The 24,740-nt window shown below is 38.8% G+C and overlaps 1 protein-coding gene across 2 annotated transcripts in view; it reads left to right on the top strand.

Annotated features, from left to right (window-relative positions):
* LOC122536639 (zwei Ig domain protein zig-8-like) overlaps positions 1 to 24,740 on the top strand; it is a 77,284-nt gene that overhangs the window by 32,364 nt on the left and 20,180 nt on the right. Inside the window, exons 1-2 of one of the 2 annotated variants that reach the window (XM_043669132.1) lie at positions 85 to 2,677; positions 23,226 to 23,392. In XM_043669132.1, coding sequence (XP_043525067.1) covers positions 2,632 to 2,677; positions 23,226 to 23,392 — 213 coding nt within the window. In that variant the 5' untranslated portion in view covers positions 85 to 2,631. Of the gene's footprint in view, positions 1 to 84; positions 2,678 to 23,225; positions 23,393 to 24,740 lie in introns of those variants that run through there. The other variant, XM_043669131.1, reaches the window with a different exon arrangement.

Genomic DNA, 24,740 nt, shown 5'->3' on the forward strand with positions numbered 1-24,740 from the left:
CGGTGTTCATGACGATGGTGTGGAGAAGTTCGGAGAGGCTGCACGGGGCGGCTGCGTGCTCGAGGCTCGAGCGGCGCTCGCGCAATGTAGTCCCTCGGCTATCCTTGACGCGGGAGCATCGTCGTTTCGAAACAGCCGCGACCTTCTCCCGTCGCGCGCGTTCCGTGAAAACGTCAAACCGACCCGACACGCTCCTCGTCACCGAGATCTGTTTTCTCTCTCTCCTTCTCTCTCTTTCTCTCTCTCTTTCTCTTTCTGCCTCTCTCCCTCTCTCTCTCTGTCGCAGAATCGACGAAATTCCGACGTACCAGCAAAACCGCCGGATCGTCGCGATCGTCTTTCCTTCGTTCTTTTTTTTTTTTTTCGTTGTGATCGACGCTCGGACAGATACGGAAAGATCCATCGGCGCGATCGGTTTGCGAGAGGCGGCGATGCAGATTGATCGAGACAGGATGTGTTGCAGTGACGTAACCGGTGAATTGTGATCCGCTCGTTGGACGCGATCGGCCAGCGGGACATGGATGGAGCATTGACGAGTACACGGTGGTTTATGCATTGCGCGTTCGTCGTTCGTCGAACGCTCTTGCCTTTCATTGCCGTTTGCATACGCGCCGAGTTTTTAAACGCGCCACCATAAACTTGAACAGAACTCTCTTGGACAGAAGTCGAGGATCTACCGAACTACCAACGACCAAACGTCGAGTTGCACACAGTTGAAATGATAATTCACGTACAATTGATTCCCAGTGGAATTCGTTGTAATTGGTGAGCTGTAAGCTTGGCGAAGACTGAGCCGAAGATTAAACGGAGCTCGACGAATCGACGGTGGATTTCGATACTCGGAAAACAGCGGTGAGAACACATTCGCGGTTACATTCGCCGGTGCATATTGCAAGTCGGTCAGGGAATTTCTGGCGGTAGGTCGAAGCCGAACTTCTGGCGAACAATCGGCCGGTGGAGCATAAAAGGCTCGTAACACTGCCGGCGCCTCGTGAACGAAAACTGGGTGACGTACGGTTATCGTTCGCGGCCCGATCGAACTTGGCACGAACTTCCTCCGTTCGCGATTCGCGCTGAATGGAACAACGAGGATCCCGATGTGCCGCGCGTACGCCTCGACCCGACTGAATTTCCTCTCCGATTGAAGAAGAGTTTCTTCGATCCGTGAATCCTCCAGCTGCTACGACTGGAAGCATCTGAAAACCAACGTGTCTGGATCTTAAGAAGACATCTGAAGACTGAAGTTCCGGCAAAATATCTCACTGCCCGTTCGAGATCCTTCCAATTTTTACATTATCACGTGAAACACGTATCGTAGCTTTTAAACGAAGAATTCAACGAGAACGTTGTTCGAGTGATCTTTTCACGCGTAACTGGCTGGCAGCGACAAACCCTTTTGGAATTTCACGGTACGTTGAAGGTGAAAAGGCGGATCGGTAGGTCGCCCGTTTGACCGAGTTTTGCGAAACAGCGTTCTCAAAACTCTTTTCCCAAAAACCGTGTTCCGCGGTGTCGCGTCTGGCTGACGTTGGTAAATAAACCGGACATTGGACATCTCGGAAGAAAGTCGAGAGATTCGACGCTGGAACGCGAGCGGAATAATTGAATCTCGATCGAGCGAAAGGCCAGAGAGAAAGAGTTTTGACGGATAAGGAGAAGCTGGACACACAGACGATTGACGGAAGGATGCAGCAGCGGCGGCGGGAGAAATCGCGAGAAAGAATGATCGATGGAACGTCTAGCACGCCGGGGGAAATTACTTTAACGAGTGTTGCCTAATGCATTGCGAACGACTTGGCGGCGGGCGAGAGGCATAAAAGCGTCGACGGTGTGCTGTGCCCTTTCTCCCTTCGCCCGCGCGAATCTTAACCAACGCTGCTGCTCTAGCCTCGACGAAACACTCGCGCCGTTAATTACATTCATTAAGCGGGGTTCGCGCGGTACACGCGCTCGCGTTACGTTACATTTTCAGCCGCAACTCTCCGCCACCGGAGAATAACACCGCTGCTGAATTCCTCGACGGTGCCGCCCGAAACGCTCCCCGTTGCACCGGGAGAGAGAGAGTTTCTCGTTTCCCCAAACGAGGGGGGAACAGAGGCAGGGTGAAAACGCCCGAGCGAGGGCGAACGAGGGAAAGAAAGAAAGGAAGAAAGAAAGAAGAGGGAAAAAAAGAAACACGCGAGTGAAATTCGGGTCAAGTTGCAACACGGCGTGAAACAGTGTGTGGAAAAGGACTTTGTGATTTCGGCACGTTGAATTTGGTTTACGAAAAAAACGTAATCGAAGGACGTGTGTGTGTGTGTGTGTGTCAGTGACGTTTGGAAGTTTCGGCGCGATCGTTTACCGGAGGAGATATCATGACGCTGTGAGCTCGGAAGTGACCTCGGATCGGCCGGAAGAAAGAGGATCGTTCGGGGGAGAAGGGAAACGATCGTTTTGCGATTCGCGGTGAAAGACGACAGCGTTTGAAGTGAAATGTCACCGGGATCGAAAGACTATTGCCAGCAGCAGTGCTAGCGAGAACTGTCGTTGCCGTGTGAGGATGCGCGATTCGGTGAAACGTTGTTGAAATGTTGTCGCGTGTGAGATAGTATATATCAATATGTGAAAGAACCTCGCCGAGGATAAGCGATGTCTACTTCTCTTCCCATACTCGTCTGTTTTATCATTTCTTTTGGTAAGTAAAAGAGAAAAACAACCTCGAGAGGCTGATATTCTCCACCTCTCTCTCTCTTTCTCTCTCACTCTTTCTCTCTCTCTCTCTCTCTCTCTCCGTAACACAGTTTCGAAACTCGGAGCAACTTGGAGTCGAGTCGAGCCGGGATAATTTGGTGGAATTTGTTGTCGCGGGGATCGGCCGCAACGGGTAATAAAGATTTTAATAACGCCGCGAGAGCGTTCGTCCTAACGAAGTTGTCGCGCTTGTCCGCCCAAGGTATAGCAGGTATACACTGTATAAGGCTCGCCCGGCAAGTATTTGCATTTCAAATCTCCTCTCGGGCGCGATCGAGCGATTTGAAATTAATACCGGCGGAGCAGAGGAGGCTAGTCTCGCCGTTCTCGCGTTTCACCGTGTTCCCGCCCCGATGTTCCGCCACTGTCGCGGAACGAGAGCCAAATAATTCGAACGCGTCCGAACGAGCGAGCAATTCTTCTTTTCATTTAATGTAAGACGAACAGCCGCCCGGCCCGTTTGAATTGCAAATCGATCGTTTTTCCACCGACTGACCCACTGTCTTGTATTATTCATGATATCCCTCTCGATCCCGGCCACCACCACGCTTTCACACAACATTTTAGCTCTCGCGCACACCTCCAGCTCTCCTCGTGTATCTTTCAGTTTGATTGAATTTGATGAACTCCGCCGAACGGCTGATACGGCGAGACGAGATTGTTACTCGCGCGGCAGAGCTACGCCAAACCCTCTCTTCAACCATCTATTTAATTTTCCAACGTACTTGCACTCACCGACGAGTATTCCCGTCTCTCGCGTTTCTAAGCGTAGCTCCCGACTCCACCTATTCCTCTCTCTCGGTCGCTTTTACATACTTTCGACGGTAACCGTGCGTTTCATCGATTAACCTGCACCGACGGTGAATACGTATATATACATATTCTGACGCGGAATATTTTCGATCAACGAGCAAGTCGTCGCAACGACGAATAACTTTCGTTGAGAATAGAGCGATTGGCAAGTTTTTTTTTTTTCTTTCTGATCGAGGATTATAAGATACCGCTGACACTTTTCACTTTGTTTGAATTCATTTGCAATGGTTATTGATTAATATTGGTAAGAAAGACGATATTTTTTGATTAATAGAATAATGGAACGATAGCAACAGCCGCTGTTTATAATTGTTCGAGCACTAGTATTTTTTTTTTATAAATAAGAGAATTTTATTCGTCGAGAAAATAAAATTGATTATCGAGACATTGCTGTTTATCATTTCTAGGTTACTAGTAATTTTTATGATATTGAATTAATTTATCATAATCGTTAATTATCCAGTGTGTAATAAATTGTCACAGTGATTTCGGAAGATAGTTTTCATCAAGAATAGCGATCGTTGCGAAATATTTTGAATTTACCATTTCTCGATCACTAACATGTAATTTTCTGTAATTCTGAAATAATTTACAACTTAAATTACTGACTACCGAAGGGAAGAATAATTTTCGCCCGGTATAACACACGCTACTTGAAATTCGTTTTCGACCAACGAACGCAGCATTGCAATTTGCAATTTCTCATTCATCAACATCTTTCTCCACACTTAGATTAATTTACATTCTTAGTTCCAGAGTTTTCTACTCTCCGCCCGAAATGGGAAATTAATTAAAAGTCTAAACTTGCGTATCTGCCTAGTGTCACACGTTTCGTTCAGACAATACCACCGTCTCTTACAATTGTAACCTTCTAATTCTCCATTTTCCATTTTCTGTCCGTTAATTAGAAACTAGTCGCAGGTTTAGAACCTTAGACGTTACGCATTTCGTTTCGTTTCGTTTCGTTTCGTTTCGTTTCCAATCGAGAGAAGAAGAGAACAGCTGTCTGGTTCCTCTCTCGACAACTGTCTCTTTCTAAAATTCATCCTTGAAAATTCGTAACACCTGCCGTGATAAATTCTTTCGCGGCAAACGTTTTCATTTCTCCGCGGGATTTATCACACAGTGGCACGTTGCGCGAGAAATAGAAGGGAGAGACGCAATATTTGCGCGCGATTCAACGCACAAACAGCTCCTCGTACGTCTTGGACCCGCGCTTGTGGCTGGCCCCCTTCTCTTCTCGCGCCACGCGTCGAGAATCTCGCTGAAGAGTTGGTCTCGCGAAAAGTTGCCATGTTTTTTCCTCGAAACGTGAAAGAGAGAAAAAAAAAAAAAAACGTGCGATAGTCGGGGCCGCAACCATCGCGAGAAAACACGCGGTCGTTTTAGCTTCTCCGTTGTTTGACATTTTATTCTCGTTGTATATTTTACTCCGAGTGGCAGATGCGCCGATGGCGACGCGGCGAACGAATGCGGGGCGTCGAATTAATCCGTAGCAAAAAAAAAACGTTTATTCGTCGGCACGTTGAGAAGAAACTTCAATATGACAACGACAATGAACGAGAAAGTGATGTTCTTGGGATATTCCGAATTTAAACGTCAGAAGTTTGCGGTATCACGTAGGCGACTGATAAATCGAGGTAGAAAGTCCTTTAGGGATTTCTTTCTCGTTCGTTTTTGTTGCATTTTTGGAGAGGCTGAAGGAACAAGAAGGTTTTCTCGGTTTTTTTTCACACTTATTCACTTACACTTACTCATCGTTTATTTTATCATCTTGTGATATCATTTATTATTATTAATCAGCAAGCATTATTATATCGATATATGAATGGACTTAGTTAATCTTTTACAAATCCACACAATACACTTTCGATGGGGACTCTTCGTACGTGAGTTAGTTTGTATTTGCATAATTGTGAATTACTGACAACTCTGACTGAACGTCGAGGAAACAGAGTTTTACTTTCATGTTTCATTTATTTACAATAATAATATTTATAGTAATATTAAATATCGTAATACAAAATTAATAATAGTGATATGTACATTTAATATAATAGTATGTGCATTTATTTACATACACAAGAAACCATTGTGGCAGGTGAAAATAATATAATTATTATATTACAATTACAAATATTCGTCTTTGATTTCAACCCCTACGTACTCGTATAAACGTAGAATTTTAATCTTGGAAAAGCAAACACGTTCGAGGTACAAATAACAATAAATAATAGAACAATTGAAAAAAAGGATAAGGTATAATATAGTAAATTATAACGAATAATAGTAAATGATGTAAAAAATGCAAGTATGAATAATAACAATAAATAAAATGTAACGACTCAGCTGTACTATGTACAACGCGACGTTCAAGTATCGCAAAAAATCTACGTAATTAGACGTGATAAAGCATCGCCCAGACTTATCCTATGTTTAATGCTAATGCCTATTTATCCTCACCGCAAGAAAATAATCGCGCCCGACGTTAATCGACGTTTTTCCACGTGAAGATTCGCTTTTCCCTCCGCGGTGCGGACTAACTTGCCGCATATTAAATCCCTGAAATTTCACGATGTTAACGACTGGATGAGTCGCACGTTTCCCAGCCGTACGTTTTTGCAAATCGGTATTTAACAATTGCCAAATCTGCGAACTCTATTTTTTTTTTCAACAACGAGAAAGATCGCAGAGACGTATCTTGTTTATTTTTTACTTCTGTTTAATCATTCAAAACGTTGACTATCTATCATGGTAGATCCTAATTCGATGTTGAATTTAAAATTTAAAAGAAATACATCACAGTTTCGATAGTCGAGTGTTTCCAAAAATCCTGTGCGTCGATTAAACAGATCAACGCGAAATATGTGCACGTTGGCGCCGTTTGTCTTACGCTCCTCGCGTACGGATGTATCGCAGCTAGTCAAAGAACGGAAATTAGTTGGCAGCGCGACGTCCGTTCGCAACGTGTTTCCAGGTAAACGGTTTATGTCCTAGCGGGCCCGGTGTTCATGGAAATTCGTCACGGTCCGGTCGGACACGGTTTAGCTTCCTCGCAGCTATCGAATCGAAAGCCGCGCACCGAACTTTCCTCCTCCTCCCTCCCTTTCGAACGTTCCCTTTGTCTTCCGAATAAAGCGATCTGAATCTCGCGGAAAATTTTCGAATCGAATCTTTGCTTCGATGACTCGCCACTGAAACCGAACGATCGCGTGGATCTCGCATGTATGTTTTCCCGTGTTACACGATGTGATTTACATCAACTCTTTAACTATCTGAAAATTTGGTTATCAATGATTTTATTTCAGTGTTTTAAAAGTTTCAAAATTATCCAAATTGTATGCGTTTGTTCGTCGTAACAATGCAAGGCATCATTTTTTATTATTTTTGATCCGAGTACAAACCCGGATCTCTTTCACAGATGTTACAAATGTAATTCGTGTCTTTTCGTGTTAGATCGGCGTTTTTCTTTTCACTAAATTCTTCTTTTTCTTTTTTTTTTTTTTTTGTGAACAATACTACAGATATTTATTACTGTATGTATCACTACTTCTTTGTATGTTAATCTTTCAGGGCCGATTTTCATGACGATATTGATGATTCAGACATTTTGAGAACTTTCATAGCTTTAAGTTACATTAATAATAATAATTAGGTAATTTCTGTCGTTTAACGTTAGCATCAAACTATGCTAATAGTTCCGAAAACTTCGAAAACTCGTTTGATATTTTCCTGTCCAAGTTACATCGTGCCATGTAACATCTGATAATTTTGAGAAGCTTTAGGAAATTGAAATATTTACTATATTATTTAGAATAATAGTTATTCATTGTACACAGAGTGTTCTCTTCACGCAGTTAAGTGTTCGAAAAGTGTTCGTTGTTGTTTCAAGTGTGAATAGTTGCGTAGAAATATTAGAATGGGACATTCTGTATATTAATAATAATTATTATTGCAATAGTTATTGATTAAATATACTGTAATGATAATGTAATTCCTTGATCCTTAATGGATCAATCGTAATTGAATTTATCTTGAAAAAATGTCAACCACCAAGTTTCGCATTATCTTTTTCCCATCGTATTTCCTATCGTTTCATCGACGTACTTCGTTCCAGCAGAAAATTGACCGACCGGTTGTTACCGTGCTTGTTTTCTTCCTTCATTCGGCCTTGTTTGCTATCGTTTGTCTATCTATTACCGCACGAGCACGTGCCGTATCACGAAAACAGAACGTTAAACCTCCACCGTCAAATCCCCATCGCGTTGAAAATCTCATTCCGAGATTTCAGGCGCGAATATTACACCTGCGAGAAGGTGTAATACAATCGAATTTAGATTATCTGAATTTCGAGGGAAAACGGTACGATAAAATGCAGCTTGTAATGAAACACAAGGTGGTGTTTCTTCGCAGGGATCATTAACCCCCGTCTTGGGAAGTCTCTACTAGAAACTTTCTTGACTTCCTCTCTTTCACGTAACTGGAAACAAGTAAAGATGAATTTGTGGCGATCGGCAAATAAATTAAATTAAAAAACGCGAAGGAAAGAGAGACACGCGAGTAGAGATCGATCGGTCGATCGCTAATGCGCAAGATCGTCCTTTGGTCTAGCCTGTTCGAATTGCTAAAAATTGACAAATTCATTTGGACAGTTCGGATTCGGGCGAATTACCGATACAATGCTAGGATACGAGGCGTTTATAGGGCGATCGGTACTCGTGGAACCGTGCCACTCGCATTTATGACGTTACGCCACGAAACGACGCACATAATTCCAACGGTGCTCGTTGGCTGGCTGCACAACCCTTGGTTTACCGTCGGATTTCGCCAGCATGGTTCACCACTTAACCTAACTGATTCAAGATTCGTTCTAGATAAAGCGGCGCGTTAACGAAAATAATGATTCTCCGCGTCATCCCCCGTGCTCGATGCAGAGGCCCCTGGATTAAAGTGAATGGCGAGCGGCTAACGATCGATAGAAAAGACCGATTTGTAGAGGATCAGGCTAGACACCGAGCGTGCTTTCGCCTTCGATTACAGTCTCCTCCTCGTTGTGCGTGTGGGCGACGTTGTGTCTCGCGTCGACACATTAATGGTTAAGTTAATCAACCCTTTGACCACTCAGGATGTAAAAGTCGAGAAATCTCTCCTTAATTTATTTTTAACGTTGCGACGGAAATTATATTTGTAATAAAATAAGTGGCTAATAAAATAATAAGGGATGAAGTAAATGTTGCAGTTATGTTTCTAATGAAATATTCGTAATACTGTGAAATACTTCAGGCGTTTTATTGGAGTCATTTGGTAAATTCAAATTCATTGACAATTACTGAAACCTTCAATTTCAAATACACAGAGAGAGACAAATATCTGAAATATTTTCTAGGCACTGATTCATTTATTAGATAAATGAATTTGTGCAGTTTCTGTTCAGAGCATTGCTTTTTATATTTATTTGTCCAGTGTACAATTACACTATTATCATTATCATCATAAATTATTCAATTCACCACATAAAATTATATAAAGATGATGTTTACCAATTTATTTTATATACGTCCTTTTAAACAAATGCACGAGACATTGTTAATTGTTGATATTGTAGAAATAGTGTGATTTTTACTAGCAAATCAATTAAGATCCACCAACATGCTCAAAACCTTTCTTTTTCTGCTTTACGTGTTTGAAATTTGAGAGGAATATACTTATGTAGACGTTCGTGTCTGACTTGTATCACTTATATATCACTTTGATGGAGACTATATCCTCCAAAAGCTTTTAATCTACCCATGTTTCAAAACAATGCTGTGTCCCAGTGTTAGGTAGTCTCGTAAAACCAGTTTGCCTGTAAAAATGTAACTTGACGAAAGCATGCTTCAGATATCATAAAAAAAAAATAAAAAATAAAAAAATTATAATTCAATTCAAACGATTGCAAGAATTCTAAATATCTTGATAAAGATTTTTACACGTGCAACAAATGCAAGTCACTGCAACCAACATTGAATATTAAATGCTAAAAATCTCTGTTGAGAAAAGACTACGGAAACGAAACCTCAGAGCCGGAAGGGAGAGATTAATCGAAACCTTCGTAACTTCCTTCATCTCTGAAAGACAACGTTCGATGATGCTCGATTCGAACTCGTTCCTACCTCGATATATATATATATATATATTTTTTTTTTTTTTTAGACGTGCACTCTCGTCGCAACGAGTCGATCGTTCCATCGATTTTGTTCGACGAGAAAATTAAACCCCCGGTAATTCCCACGCGGGGATAGCGTCAAGAGGCCGATTTCGTCTGTTCTGACAATGGCCACAGTTGGTCTCCGTATCAGCCTTTTTTCCACCGGCATCCGAGCCGAATCGATTCGATCGTTCGTTTGCCTTCTCATTACTTGCCTCGGTACCGGTATCGCTCAATGTCGAGCAACGAAACGGCTTGATCGACGTTTCGGCTGGTTTTTATCTTTTCTTCTTTATTTTTTTTTTTCCTTTCTTTTTTCTCTTTTTTCCCCCCCTTTGAATCCACGTCAACGGTTAGGTAGGAGTAACATGGAGATCTAACAAAATACATCGTCGAGCACGTTGGCTCCAACCTGCACGAGTTCCACGTTCGATGGTCATCTTATCATTGATTAAATTCGATTCCCTATTAGTCCGGCTGGAATTAGCTATCATTACTGATAATATTGACGCGCAGCGGCATTCCTATTGGCACCGTGCTATTATTGACAGAACAGAAAACGTATCGATCGTCTCCGTACAGTCGCTCACGATAATATTCGGACTATAACGTTTGGAACGGAAGAATCTTTATATTACATGTAGATACTCACGTTTCGTCATTTTTTTTTTTTTTCTTTTTGTGATAATAATTGTATTTGAATATTTGGAAAATTTGGCAATTTCTCAAGCTATTGGCATAGAGAAAAGGCAGTACTTGCAGAGTTCTGAGAAGGAGTTTGACATTTTGATGTTACGTTGTAAATCGCAACAAGGGGAACGTTGAAACTCGTTTATCGTAAAATCGTGATTTTTCAGTTGTGTCGTTATTGCAGCGAGTGAGCGACACATGATACCTTGAAATTTTATTAATATTGTAACGAGAGACGACTATTGGTGAAATTTTGGTATCAAGCTGAAAACGAATATGGAAGTTACAAAATATTTTAAGGCGAGCATACCTTTATTAAAAGATATTTTCGTGCATTTACGGAAAATTTAAAGTTGCATAGATACGTGAATTGCAAAAAGAGTATAGGATATTTAGTTTAGGTTCCAATTCTTTAGTTATTAGTTACGTTATATTCATGACAGTCGTGTCTCGTCACAGTATTAATGAAATTTGAAAAATGTTTTACACATATAATATATCTCATTCTACAAAAATACTCGAACTACCATAGAAAAATTTTACGCTCGTTGTACACAAAATATTTCGAAATTTCATTTGGCATAATAACGAGTAACGAGTGTTATAATTATGTTGGGGTAAAACTTGGAATCAATCTGAAAATGTGTATAATATTTACAAGATATTTAGCGCAAACACACTTGTAGCAAAATATTAAAAATAATCATTTTGTGCATGTGATAAATGTTAAAGACAGTCCCGCTTAATATTGAAGCTTGCGATATAATGGATTGTGGTTGTTTAACCTCCGCTTGGCGAATGTTCGATCCATTCGGACCCAACTGTATAAACAGTCGAACGCCAAGAATCGATAGAACAAAGACCAAATGTAATAAATGTTCTGAACAGTATTGTTTGCAGTATTCATATTGTGCGCAGAATACGTAAAATGCGGAAGTCAATAAATATCATATATGTATTTATATTCATCGTGGATGCATTTCTTTTTTTTTTTTTTTTTTTTTTTGTAAAATAAGAATCGATTGATGGAGGAACAAAAATTTTTCATTCTCAAAATTCGTTTTATTGACATAAATTGCAATAAATGTTCTTTTTACGAATCTAACGCGTAGCATAATTTATTATATATTTTTAGATTTGTCTCAACTTACTCGATATAATTGTAACAGTGTCTTATTGCAGTGTTCGTGGAATTTTAGAATATTTTACAACACGCGTAATATGCTCGTGTAAAGTAAATATAATTACATTAAATAAAATTTAATCCGACATATTACAATAACAGTAACGAGTTATAATATTAATGTATTAATTATCTCGTAGTTGGATTTGTTTGAAACGTGACCAATGTAATATTACTGATAGTCAGTTCTTATTTACTGCAGTGATACGCGGTATCAAATTATAAATAGTAATATAAATATATTTATTATTTAAAAAAAAACGTTCCTATAAATGTTCCAATATTTTCGCGAGCGACTGAACGTCGTTCGAAACTTGTCACGTTGTTTGACACCGCACGAGTGAAAACTGACGCTGATAAATTTCAATCCCGTGTATTAATTAAAATCAATCCCAGTTTAAAGTAATTCACTTCGAAAGATAGCTCGTGAACGATGAATTTATTTCGCGAGAGAGAGAGAGAGAGAGAGAGAGAGAGAGAGAGAGAGAGAGAGAGAGAAAAGAATATAGAAACAAAAAATATCAGAAGCCAAGTTCTGTCTCGGAGAATGTGAAAACCATTCTGACGGATAATAAAATATTGATAAAGAGTATTATCGCGGCGTGTAGTAACGTGAAAGCACGTCCTGGCTCGCGACGTAAGAAGGCACGGGAGGCTTTCAGGAAAATGCGACATACATTTCCCTCCGTGGGTACAAGAAATTCGATTTATACACGTCTCGACTGAGGTAAAACGACCTTTGTCAAATGGGTTTAAGTCGAGACAGGTGCTTTTCAGTGGTCCTCTTAAATGCTACTTTCACGTAGGCAATTTGAGCCGCGAACAAGTCAAGTGACACGGATAGTCCCGCGTTCTTTAGACCAATGTGCAAGCGTTACAAAGGCAAGAGAGAACAGAAATACTTTAACACGTTGACCACTCAACGATGATCATTGACGACTGTGTTTTCCTTTTTTTTATTCCTCCAAATATTGCAATACGATCGAAGTCATTCTAAATAACACAATTCAAATAAATTTAAATGAATTTGAAACAATTTCGCGTAACGTGAATAACTTTTGGTTTGACGCTACGAAATGAAAAATACAGCTTTCGCTGCATTTTCATTGTAACAATGTATAATGTTTTACAAAAATTAGGAATTATGGTACCTCGTCGTCTATAAATTTCGGGCGACAGTCAACGCGTTTAAACGGTCCATTGAAACGATTGATTAATCGATTCTCTTCAGAAGCTTCGTAACCTCCTCCCTCATTTGTAAAAGGCAACGTGCCCCATTTTTGTCTGTTTCGTCCGTTTAATCGTTCGCATTGTCTTCGCTTCAAACAACTTTTTACGTGAATTTGATTTCCATCTCGGAACGGAATTACACGGCAGACATGAAGTAATTGGATTCGTGAAGTAATTATCCATTTACGTGAAATTAAATAGTATAAAAGCGCGCGGAACGTATACGGGGATATACGCATATTAGTCACACAAGGTAGAATATGCGCATTGCAATTTTCAATAAAAGTTTAATTTATAATTCAATAGGTAGAATGAATCTCTCTTCGCTAAATTCCATTTCCTTCGCCGTGTCCATAGAGACACGTATTTGCAGAGAAGTCCGCAGTGCGATGATTACACTTTTTATCATTTTTTTGTCGTGCGTGTCACATCGACGATCTAGACTTGGCTCGATAACTGAAACTTCTTTTCGTATTTATTTTCATTATAAATTTGTTCCCTTCGAGAATTAATAATTTTTATTTCTTTAGGTAAATTTCTCGTTTAGCGACTCTTCCCATTAATTTTATGCCATTAACGTCGAGCGTTTTTAGAAATTTGCCGTTATTTAATTCAACTACAGAAATTAGTAGCCTCCGAATTTATTCAGTTCGATTTTGAAAACTTTCGGTTTGACTGTGATTGAAAATCGACCCATTGTCTCGGAAAATTACGTAAAGGTTACGACGAAGAATACTATCTTCACAATGAGAAGTGTTTTTGTTATTTAATTCAACTACAGAAATTACTAGTCTCCGAATTTATTCAGTTCGACTTTGACAACTTTCGGTTCGACAATGATTAAAAATCGACCCATTGTCTCGAAAAATTACGTAGGGGTTTTTATCATACGACGAAGAATACTATCCTCGCAGTGAGAAGTGTTTTTGTTATTTAATTCAACTACAGAAATTAGTAGTCTCCGAATTTATTCAGTTCGACTTTGAAAACTTTCGGTTTGACTGTGATTAAAAATCGATCCATTGTCTCATTACGGGAAAATTACGTAAAGGTTTTTATCATACGACAAAGAACACTATCCCGCAGTGAGAGAAATGTTTTTGTTGACAGTTCCAGTCTGATCATTCAAGACGCATCCCTTCTCACCGCAGAAGGAAGAAAAAGTATCGCACTTCCTCGAGATAGTTGGCTCGTAGTTAATTAAACATCGGAAAGGAACGTGGGAACGAAGAGAGATACGGGTATACGGGATAAGGTACGAAGTTGGAAGGGATGGAAGTTAACTGGAACAGTGGTAAAACCTACATTCGGGTGGAAGGGATAATAGAAAGGGTGGCAGGGTGGGACGGAACGAAATAGGATCTTGCGGTGAGCAACTAAACCGTCCAATGTCCCTCATTGTCTATGAAGACTTTCTCTCTCTCTCTCTCTCTCTCTCTCTCTCTCTCTTTCTCTCTCTGGTAGTTAGTTGTGATGGACAAGCCACCACCCAACGGAGATCCAAATAATTTTATTATAAAGCTAGTGGCAGAGTCATCCACTCTGGTCTCCTTAGACTCTTAGAACGTTCCCGAGGTTCTTGGAAAGTTCCAACTGCAGGATGACAGGGATGTGACGTCTTATGTGGTGACCGAGAGAGAAAATTCGCGTCACCGCGTCTGGTGGAGCTTGTTCTCTCGGAAACTTCTCTGGCGCTGCACCAGTTACTTATTCAACCATCTTGCCACGTCGAATTTTTTTCTCGCTTCGGTTGAAGTTCGAGCGGAAAAATCGGTCGCTCTGCTTGTCGTATCCGGTCTCGATTAAGCTTTCAACGACGCGCGTCAAGGGGAGGCGGTGTGGGGATTGGATCTTCTGGCGAAAAGTCAGTTTCCGGGAACTTTTAGAAGGGGAATAAAATGATTCGCCATTGCGTCGATCTTTTCTGCTGCTAGTCAGAGAGATAAGTTGCATTGATTTTGGAAAATCGCCCTCCGGGCAATTGCTGTGACTGTGATGATGGCTATTTTGATGGCTCACGATATTTTTGACTTGTTCCACGCAATTTGAACAATAAAAGCGAAATTGTGTAATAATAATACGCGGCGATGTAATAAATTTCGTGGTCGGTGTGCTAAATACGGCAAACATTACGCATCGAAAGTGTTAACATATTCGCGACGTGAATTCACGTCATTCCAAATTCAGTTTCTGACTGAGGTTGATGCGAATTAATTTTACAAACATTACTTTATAAATTTTTTTTTTTTATTGGCGCTGAGTTATCGCACACGTGTATTTCCGCTGGAGTAAATGTACGGAATTTTGCGATATGAAATTGCGTTTAAAAAAATGCTATAATTCTTTACCAATGTTTTTGAAATTGAAAATTGTGAGTTACTTCGTTGGGTAATAATTTATTACCTTTAAACATGTGATAATCAATGTTTAAAAAGTTTACTACGTTTACAAATTATACTCTTTTTTAATAGATTATTTTAAAAAGTATCAATTTTAATAAATTAATTACACTCAAATTAGAATCATTCGACGTGACGTTTCGAGTTTATTGTTTGCCTAAAAATGAATCATTTAGAAACAAGGAAAGATTGAGATAATTTTTATTCTTCAAAGTGCACAAATCCCAAACGATTTTTACAATAAATTTCGTAATCGATAAATTGTACAAACGTTACACCACTATTAACCTTTAACTGATATCATTGGATATTTGGAGTTATAAAAATTTCTGTTGTTCTTACGTCATTTTGGAATTTTTAATTTGATTTAATTTTAATCATTCTCTAATCTCTATCGCAGAAAATGTAAAATACGAAATAAGAACAAACAAAATAATTGAATAAAATTATACAATTGTACAAATTATCATTCGTGGTCACTCATGATTCCACGATGCAGTTGGAAGGATTATAACAGCGTTGATAAAAATATTTGTTTCCCATATTTGCGGAAGGAGAGACACCTGCTCCTCCGGTGAAACACTATTTTTCTTCTACTGAGAAAGTATGCTCGAGAAAAGTTTCCGGAAGGAGGAAGAAACATCGGTTGGGAGAAAGGAACGAACTCCAAAGAGAGGAACAAAGATGGATTAGTAGATTCGAGCGCAAAATTAATTTCCGGCACAGCCGCCGGATTATAGATTGTCCGATACTTGCTGCGAACTTATTTGGCCTCTTTTCGGCGAAGAAAAAAAAAAAAAAGAAAGAAAGAAAGAGGAAAGAAAAAAAGGAAAAATGGCGGAGCACAACGTACGTTGCACGAACTTTCGGCTGTCCGCCCCAAGAAAAATCCTTCGAAATGAGAATGCATTTTGCCCGTTGCGCGAGAACTCCGTGTAAATGATGCTTTTAGCGCGGAAAGATTTACTGCAACCAAAATGTTTCAATTTAGCCGGTTAACATTCGCGTTTTTGGTCATCGGGCGCAAGAAGGGGAAGGATATTACTCATCTGTCGTTGAAAATTCGCCCGTTTGAAACTGTTGAAAGCATAATGACGGCGAAACGTTCGAAAATGTCTCACGCGTTCCAGTTGGTCTGGAATTTTTCAAATTGGCTCGATTTAAACAGAAATAACGTTTACGAGAGGTTTTCGACGAGTCAGAACTCACGACCGAAAATATTTTTTGCGTAATTAAACGTCAACTGAATATAATTAAGCAGTATTTGACGAGAGTAACGCGAATAAATGTGAAATATAATAAGATGTATAATATAATAAAGAATAGAACATTCAATACATTGTTGATAGTATAATATATTTTCTTTTAACTTAGTGTAGTGATCTCTTTTTGTTGTATATGTAAGGACATCTGCAGTTTTACTACGTATCAATTATGATATAAACTACAATTATTAAATCAGATTAACTTAGCAGTTACTTAATAATAATAATATAGATGTACCTCCGAACAGACAGCCTAAAAATTATTATAATTTTTACATTATACGTGATTACACCAAAGTGATAAAAACGTTCGTTTTAAAAGTTTCCGGGCCTGAAACAATAAATAGGTTCAGACAGTTATCATTCATGTCAATTCATGTCCTAAATAGTGACGAGAAATGATAAGAACACGTTTGTCAGAAAAATCTCAAGTTCTTCCACTAGGCGTCGTTTTCGTCCAAAATTTCAGGCAGATCGAAGCACGTAGCGCGTGGAGGAAGATATCGTTTGCCCGTTTACCAAAACGATCAGTTAGCGAGCCGTCTGAACAGAGAGTTTTCAACATTATGTTTCGCTTTAAAAATCGGCTTAAGCAAGCGAAAATGTTTCGCGTGTTTCCCTGCCGCGCGCTGACGAAAAACTTGAATCCCCACCTCGGGCCCCGGCTAATATAAACACATTCTATCTGTTGATCGGGACGCCAATGCCGCCGAGAATGCAAACGAGGGGGAGAATGGTTCGTTGCGGGCAAGTCCGGCGTGAAATGAATTCACGGCGTTTCGCGATTGAGACGCGGCGAAATAAAATTTATCGGGCAGCGAGTCTCACTCGGGCAGATTGGCCGAGGAGAAGGAGAGAGTATTTTCAAGACAGCGATTGTTGCAATGTCGTCACTTGTCCGCGATCGATGCGATATTTCGTGGAAAATCGAGACACACATCGCCCGAGAAAATTCAACTACTAGCGTGTACCGGGACGAGATTAATTTGACCAGCGAGGCCAGTGGTCGGTGGTTTGCTTTGCACGCTGAACTCGCACGTCGTCGCTCGAAACTTTAAAGAGTCCAGCACACTGGTTGAGTGTCTTAAATTTCCCCGGGTTCGGACGAGAGTTCGCCTCTGAAAAGGTCTTCTCCCCCGAGAGGGGTGGCGAGCGAGGGATGTTAACGGCGCGTACGTTTGAAAATTCGAGTCGAGAGATTCGCATCCGGTACGCGAACAACGAGTATGCCACGTTCGCGACCAACTGGGATTCCTCCAGTCGTAATTACGGCGTTCCTGTACAGAGGAGAGCAGCTCGAATTTAATCGGATGCCGCGCAATTTTACTATCGGAAAGCTGTTTGTACGATGATCGATTCATCAGGTGATGAACGTCGGGCAACTAGCAGATCTACTCACTGTAATTTCCATTCGGACATGCAGACATTTGAAACACTCGTTAAATATTTGAATTGTTATAACTTTGCGAAAGAGGGAGTCGTGCAGCAATATCTTGTAACGACCTCTACTTTGAAGAATTTACATCAACGATATCTATGTTCATTGAATCGTTTCGTCGAGACGTGTATTTAATATAAACAATAGAATATTTAAAAATTGTTAGTAATTTTCTTATCATTGTGACCATAGTAGAAATTATTCATTCGTTATTTAACTTTCGTTATTTAATCTTCGTTAAATTAAATTATTAGTAATTACATATTTTGTTATATTGATAATATTTTTATATAAACTACTAAAATTAATTACGGAGTTATTATTTATTTGTAGTATTGTGATATACATATAAATTATCATCATAAATACTACAATCTTATAATATATTTTATATGTGACATAGTGTAACATAATAATATAACAATACGATGTATTAATATAGACAGAGTGTTGATTGTACAAAGTACGTTTCATACATGTTGTATTACAAACATTGTATTTATCATGTACAATTTATAATTTATTGTACTGTTTTTTTTATATCATACAGATATAGTCCATCTTGTCCTGAGATATAAGGAGACTATATATAAATACATCGTTAATTCTTTCGTTCCAGTTTTCTTTCAAAAAGTATCGATAGCTCGAGTCTTCTTGTAACGAAAACGAGAGCGAAAGGAAAGGAAACGAAGAAAGAGAAAACAGGTATCACGGGTTCGTTAGTTAAGGGATCGACGTCTAGAAGGCAAGAGCGGACGTGGAATCTTGAACGGCGCTTAGGGTGAACTCGTCTTAACCACTTCTACAGCTGGAAAGCTCCGAAGCGTGGTCCACGAGCCACACGGTCTGGTAAACTAACGAAAGAGAAGTCCCCCAGTTACGAAAGTGCTGCACTACACGCGGACAATTCTGTAGAACAGCTCGCAAAGAAAAGCTCGGCCCCGGCATTCTTGCCAGACGTTGTCAACTTTAGTCCGGCGTTGATCCTCCCTCCGGCTTTCAGAGCGCGCCTCTCGATTTCCGCTTTGAACCTTTCGATCGGATTTTCGGAGAGTCGAGCCACCCGTTCTTTCTTCTTTTTTCTTTTTTCTTTTCTGTTTTTTTTTTTTTTTTTTCAGTTCTTCGGCCGAAAAACAAACGGATCTTGCACGCCGCCGAAAATCCCGATGTTTATTTAAATTTCCCTTTATCCGGCTCTCTTTATCGATTCGCTCGCCGCGTGGAAACTTCGCGAGATCGTGCAACGCGATTTCAAAGCTCTCGCAGCATTCCGATTTCACTTGGCGATCGAGTTTTCCGAACTCGATCCGGTGGAGGAGGGGAGGAAAGTTTCGATGCTCTTTCGAGCGCTCGCGAAAATTACCAAGAGTCTGGAAGTTTAATGGCGTACCGTAATTTTAGAACGTGCTCGTGTTTAAATGCGTGTGCGCTTGCTGATGATGCACGGGTATGGACGAGAGAAAGGTTCTTCTCGTGTGAGTTTTAATAATCTGTCATCTCGGGAGTATGGAACAAACGACTACTCGTGACACTCGTTTCAAATTCGTACTTCGATTTCCTCGAAAACGAGGATTTTCCCGAAATTTTATACGAAATTTTTTGTTTAAATTTTTTGTTTACTTTTCCGTGTAGAATCACCTCCAATGCGCTGTATATATATATATATATATATATATATATATATATATATATATATATATACGAACGATTCTAAAACGAATTAAACAGAACTTCGCGCAACGAGTTAACGCATATTAAAATCACCATGATTTCGTTCATACATTTCCATGTATAAAATTATGTGATGTTATGTATATCTCAATATTTTTTCGAAACTAATTTTGGCTTTAATTTCATTTACGGTTCATTACGTAGGAAACAATGAGGAAGAAAATAATATTATATAATTATATTATATAATTATATAACTAGATCATTAGACATTGATTTATTTTGCGGTCAGATTAACAGGTTTAAATCACAATTGCTGATGCAACAAACTAAAGTAAATACAGTCCAGAGCGAAGGATTGTTCACGTTGTTGTACGTTGTATAATTCGAAGTGAATTTAAAAATGGTAAAATGGTGCGAAGAGAGAAGGGTCGTCGATCATTCGTGAACCAACGGACACTCTATTGATGTTATTTCGTTAGAACAGGGGCAAAATAGCTGAACAAACCGTTGGTCGAGTTACACGCTGTTACCTTCACAAAACTGTCCACTACTCGCTCTCGATTCACTGGCAATGCATATCTCGTATCTGGTCAGTCAGGATTGTTCGAAAACTTCCCCATCGGGCTCCAACCTCGCGCGTTTAAATTACCAAACTATTGGTCTGTTCAGAACCAAACAGATCCTCTTCTTTCTAACGATTTTCTTTCCACAATTCCGGGTTTTTGCGCTTCGTTGTGTTTCGAGTTCTGACATTTACGATACTACTTATGAAAATAAAAAAAAAAACGCGAAGGGAACAAAATTTTTTGGTATTCCGTTATCGTTGAATGTGTCAGCGTATTCTATGATTAAAAATAAGAAAGAATTTATCACAAACTTATAATAAAAGGACCAAAATTGTAAGTGATTGGTTTCTTATTAAGTTAGCTATCATTGTAACTATTATTTTGTACATTTATGGTTGTACCAATTAGTACCAAATAATACATTAGTTAATTGAATAAATTTCTAGTTGTAATATTTTTCTTATAGCGTTTGTGTAAATGATGCATTTACAAACCTATGTTTGTATACCTTTTTCTTACTCTTAATTACTACAGAACATACTGACACCGTTTGGAGAGATAGAAATGAAACACCCACTATATGCAGAAATTCGGAGCATTTACTTTACTTCCTGAGCGAAACAAACTTTTTTGCACATTTCTTTGAGAAGCAAAAAATATCAGAGTTGCGACAAATTAATTAGAAGAATTAGTTCATTAGTACGAACAAACAATATTTGTTCAGCAGAATCGTTTTGAAATCTTCAGCCTTAAGTAACTAAAGTAAAATAAAACACCCGAGAATTGAGATTTTAGTAAACACCGATTAGGGCTCTCGAATCGGTTCGAAACTTCTTTCGAAAAATTCGCCGGTCGATCGTTCGGGGTTTCAGCCTCGAATAGCGGCGTTAACAATTTGCGGATATTCGAGAAACAAATTTATAGTGCTTGTTCCAGTGGATTGGCGTGTCGTGTATCGAGTTGACGCGTGACTCCAATGAAATGCACGATGAAACAGATTATGCCGTATTTGCGCCGCGCGAAAGGCGACAGCGACAAAAAAAAAAAGAAGAGAAAAAAGAGTGAAAAAATTCCTGAACGAATGCGGTTGATACTCGTTACATTCAGTATATTCAGCACACTGTAGCGTGGTGTTTCGAGCCCTTTCATGTCGTCGCGTACCGCGTCCACTGGGGAAATTGTGCCCGATGGAAGAGCGCGTGGGCACTGCGAGATCTAACGAAATCAAAAATAAACGAAAGAGAAAAAAAGAACGCAATTTCAAAATCCCTTGAAAAAACAAATAGATTCGACGTTCCGAATCGACTTTTCCCGTAGAACGTGATAAAACGGATCGAGTTCCCTCTGTAATCGAAGATACGCGTTTCGTCGATTTGCTTGTTACTTTTCTGCAAACGCGTTCATTCCGCGCATTAAGAAATATATTGCGAAATACCAGCGAAGTGATTTGATGACAGTGAAATTTCACTTATATCAATTTGCAGTGGAGCAAATGGCTGGCTCACGCTTTCATCAGCGCATTATCGGAAAAACATTTCGAAATTTCATGAACGAGATAGTATTATTACAATTGAAAAATGGAATTTAAAAATGTGTATACCTAGATATTATGAAACGTATAAAACGTACATAGGTATGCGGAGTATTGGAATTTGTTGCAATTCTACAGTGATATTTGTGTACAGTAATACACGTAATATTTGAACAATCGATTGTTCGCTCTGTGTGTTTAAGACCATTATTTCCTTTTTGATTAAGTATAACTAGTCACAGAAATATTCGTATCGATGAAAATAAATATTTTTTCCTTAATTGAATTTTCTTTTTTGAAATTTTTATCGCGAAATTTTTACCGCATCGATTGTTTAAAATTGTATAAATGGATTATAAACGTACGAATATTTCTGTGACTCGCCGTATATATTTAGAGTGAACAGCTTAATTCCAAACGTTCCTATACAATTACATTAGTCGTTCCTCATGAGAGATGCTAATTAAATTTCAGAAAGTTGCGTACAACGCGTGCAATAAATCCGTAAAAATTTTCCACAAAAGTGTTCTGCCTATTGTTAATGATTTTTTTTCGTAGCATATAATAGGAGTTCGTGTTCAAACGAGTGGAAGTCAAATTTGAAATTGATTTAATTAAAACAAATGAATTTCGTACAAATTCCACTGGATTCCACTGTTATCGTGCGAATGCTCGTAGTGGCCGACACGTATTTTAATTGTTCTGAAAGTTCGCGGCTTTTCAAAGCGTCCCGTGTCCCGTAGGGCACTGTCTTCACGCAAACCCTCAAGAGATCGCTTAACCAAACAGTTGAACAATTCGAGATCACTGGAAACATTCTTTCTGCCTGTCTTCTCTTTTGTCAATTATTTTCGTCTGAATTTATCTCGTTAACGAAATAATTGCCTCTCTAAGAAAATTAATTTGCCAGGATCTCGTCTAGGCTCATTGATTTTATGAATCCTTTCTTATTCTTATATATATATATCTCTTATTTTATTTTACCTTTTCCCTGTAATCAATGTAATAATTTCTGCGCAGAGTAAATTTCTTTGCATACAAACAAAATGAATAAACTTCTTTTTTTTTTTTTGAAACGTTCCTTTTAAAATTGTATGCTTTTGTATATACATGCATACATCTCTGCATACATCCATAGTATTTATCATTTATTTACACGCTGAATTTCGCAATTACTCGTCTTTCGTACATCAAAGAACCTTTCCATTGTAAACATTGATACAAATAAACAAATAAATACGTGGCAGAAAATTTGAAGAGTCGTCGTTTCATTCGGTTCAAACAAATATTAAACGAATTGCCGTGTAAATGTTTCATCGTCAAACAGATTGCCATGTAAATGTTTTGTAAGTAATAAAAGCGATTGCGATTAATTTTTTTTTTTTTTTCTGTTTATTCGCGGAGATAGACTTAAATCAAAATCGTTCGTGTCTCGTGTGTTTGCAACGCATTCGCTTTGATTAATCTGATTTTTAATTTAGCCGAGTAAATTAATCGGTGTGCTGTTTGGTTCCAGGTGGTATAGCGTCATGTATAAGAAATTTTCGAACCGACTTTCTGGAGGAATGGCCGACTCCTGGCACGGGACCCCATTTCGACACCACGATGCAGTCGAATTTCACAGGACTCGTGGGGAAAACCGTGCATCTAGTATGCAAAGTGAAAAATCTCGGAAATCGCACGGTAAGTTTACCAAATTTAATTTTATAATTACCTTCTCTCGCTTGAAACAGGGAAAAAAAAATCAAATCTCTTTAATTAATTAACAATCATTGACGCTGTATTCGATCTCGTGTGATTTTCAGCTTTTACTTATCGCATCATACGTGTTTGTTTATTTAGTATCATTATGTTCATTTATTTAGTATCTACTTATTTTCGTTTAGTCACTTTTAGTGTCTTGTTGTCTTTTTCATAGAGTCATAATTACTGCATGTTGCTTTATAAATAACAAGAATTATAGTTTGTTAATTATTAAAAGAATTATGCCAGTCGACTGCAGCCCCTATTCTGATGAAAGTTATTCTGGAAATATTGGTCAGTCGTTGTGGTATTAACGTTATCGATTATTAAAAAGTATTCTGATAGCAAGTAACAATTAAACTGCGGATGTTTTGTATTTTTATAGGTGTAATTTAAAGAATGGAACTTAGCTAGACCACAATTTTATTTACTAAACGTTATAACACGAACGTTCAACTTTCGATATTTGATCTATGCATCTATGCATCAAAGTTTAGCATGTTTCAAATTTTACCAGTTACACAGATAAAATTGGACTTAAATTTGATGCGTATAAGCAAAACGCATATAAGCAAGTGCTTCGTTAAAATTCGTATAAACGATCGATACGAAGAATGTTTAAATTGTCTTTTTGAGACTCCCACTTTTGGATTTTTATTCATGGAGAAATATATAACACTTAAAGGCAGCAATTTACAGTACAGAAATATTAAATATTTACGCGAAACGAATATTGATTACAGAAATAAAAATATAACTGCGAGTAAAAAAATTCAACAGAGTTGACACGAAATTTGTCCTACAATAAATTCAATGGCACTTCAATGTTAATTTTGCGTCGATAAAGGATGGTGTCGCTTCGGAACGCGCGCGCAAAACAAGCATAGCGTCATGCTTCATATTTTTATCACGAACTTTTTAATGAAGCATTTATGGGCTTTCCGCTACGTGACATTTCGAGTTTTATTCCGTCTGTAATTGGCAAAGTTTGAAACGTTCTATATGTATATGTGTGTATATATATATATATTCTGTAAATCTACGTTCAATCTAAAAAAAACGCACGGCAAAAAATTCGCAGTCTTGCGGTAACGTGAATCTGCAGTAATAAATTGAAAATCAGCAGTTTCCCTCTCTTTACTGTCTGTAAATAACCAATCAATACAGAAACAAATATACAAAGTTTAATAAACTCGGTCTGAATCAGTTTCTCGAGGAGACTCTCGTCTGAAAGAAACATACGTTGGCTAACGTACGTAAGTAGGAAACTCGCGGTAAATCTTACCGA

This window comes from Frieseomelitta varia, unplaced genomic scaffold (assembly GCF_011392965.1).
Source record: "Frieseomelitta varia isolate USP_RPSP 00005682 unplaced genomic scaffold, Fvar_1.2 scaffold_859, whole genome shotgun sequence".
Lineage (NCBI taxonomy): Eukaryota > Metazoa > Arthropoda > Insecta > Hymenoptera > Apidae > Frieseomelitta > Frieseomelitta varia.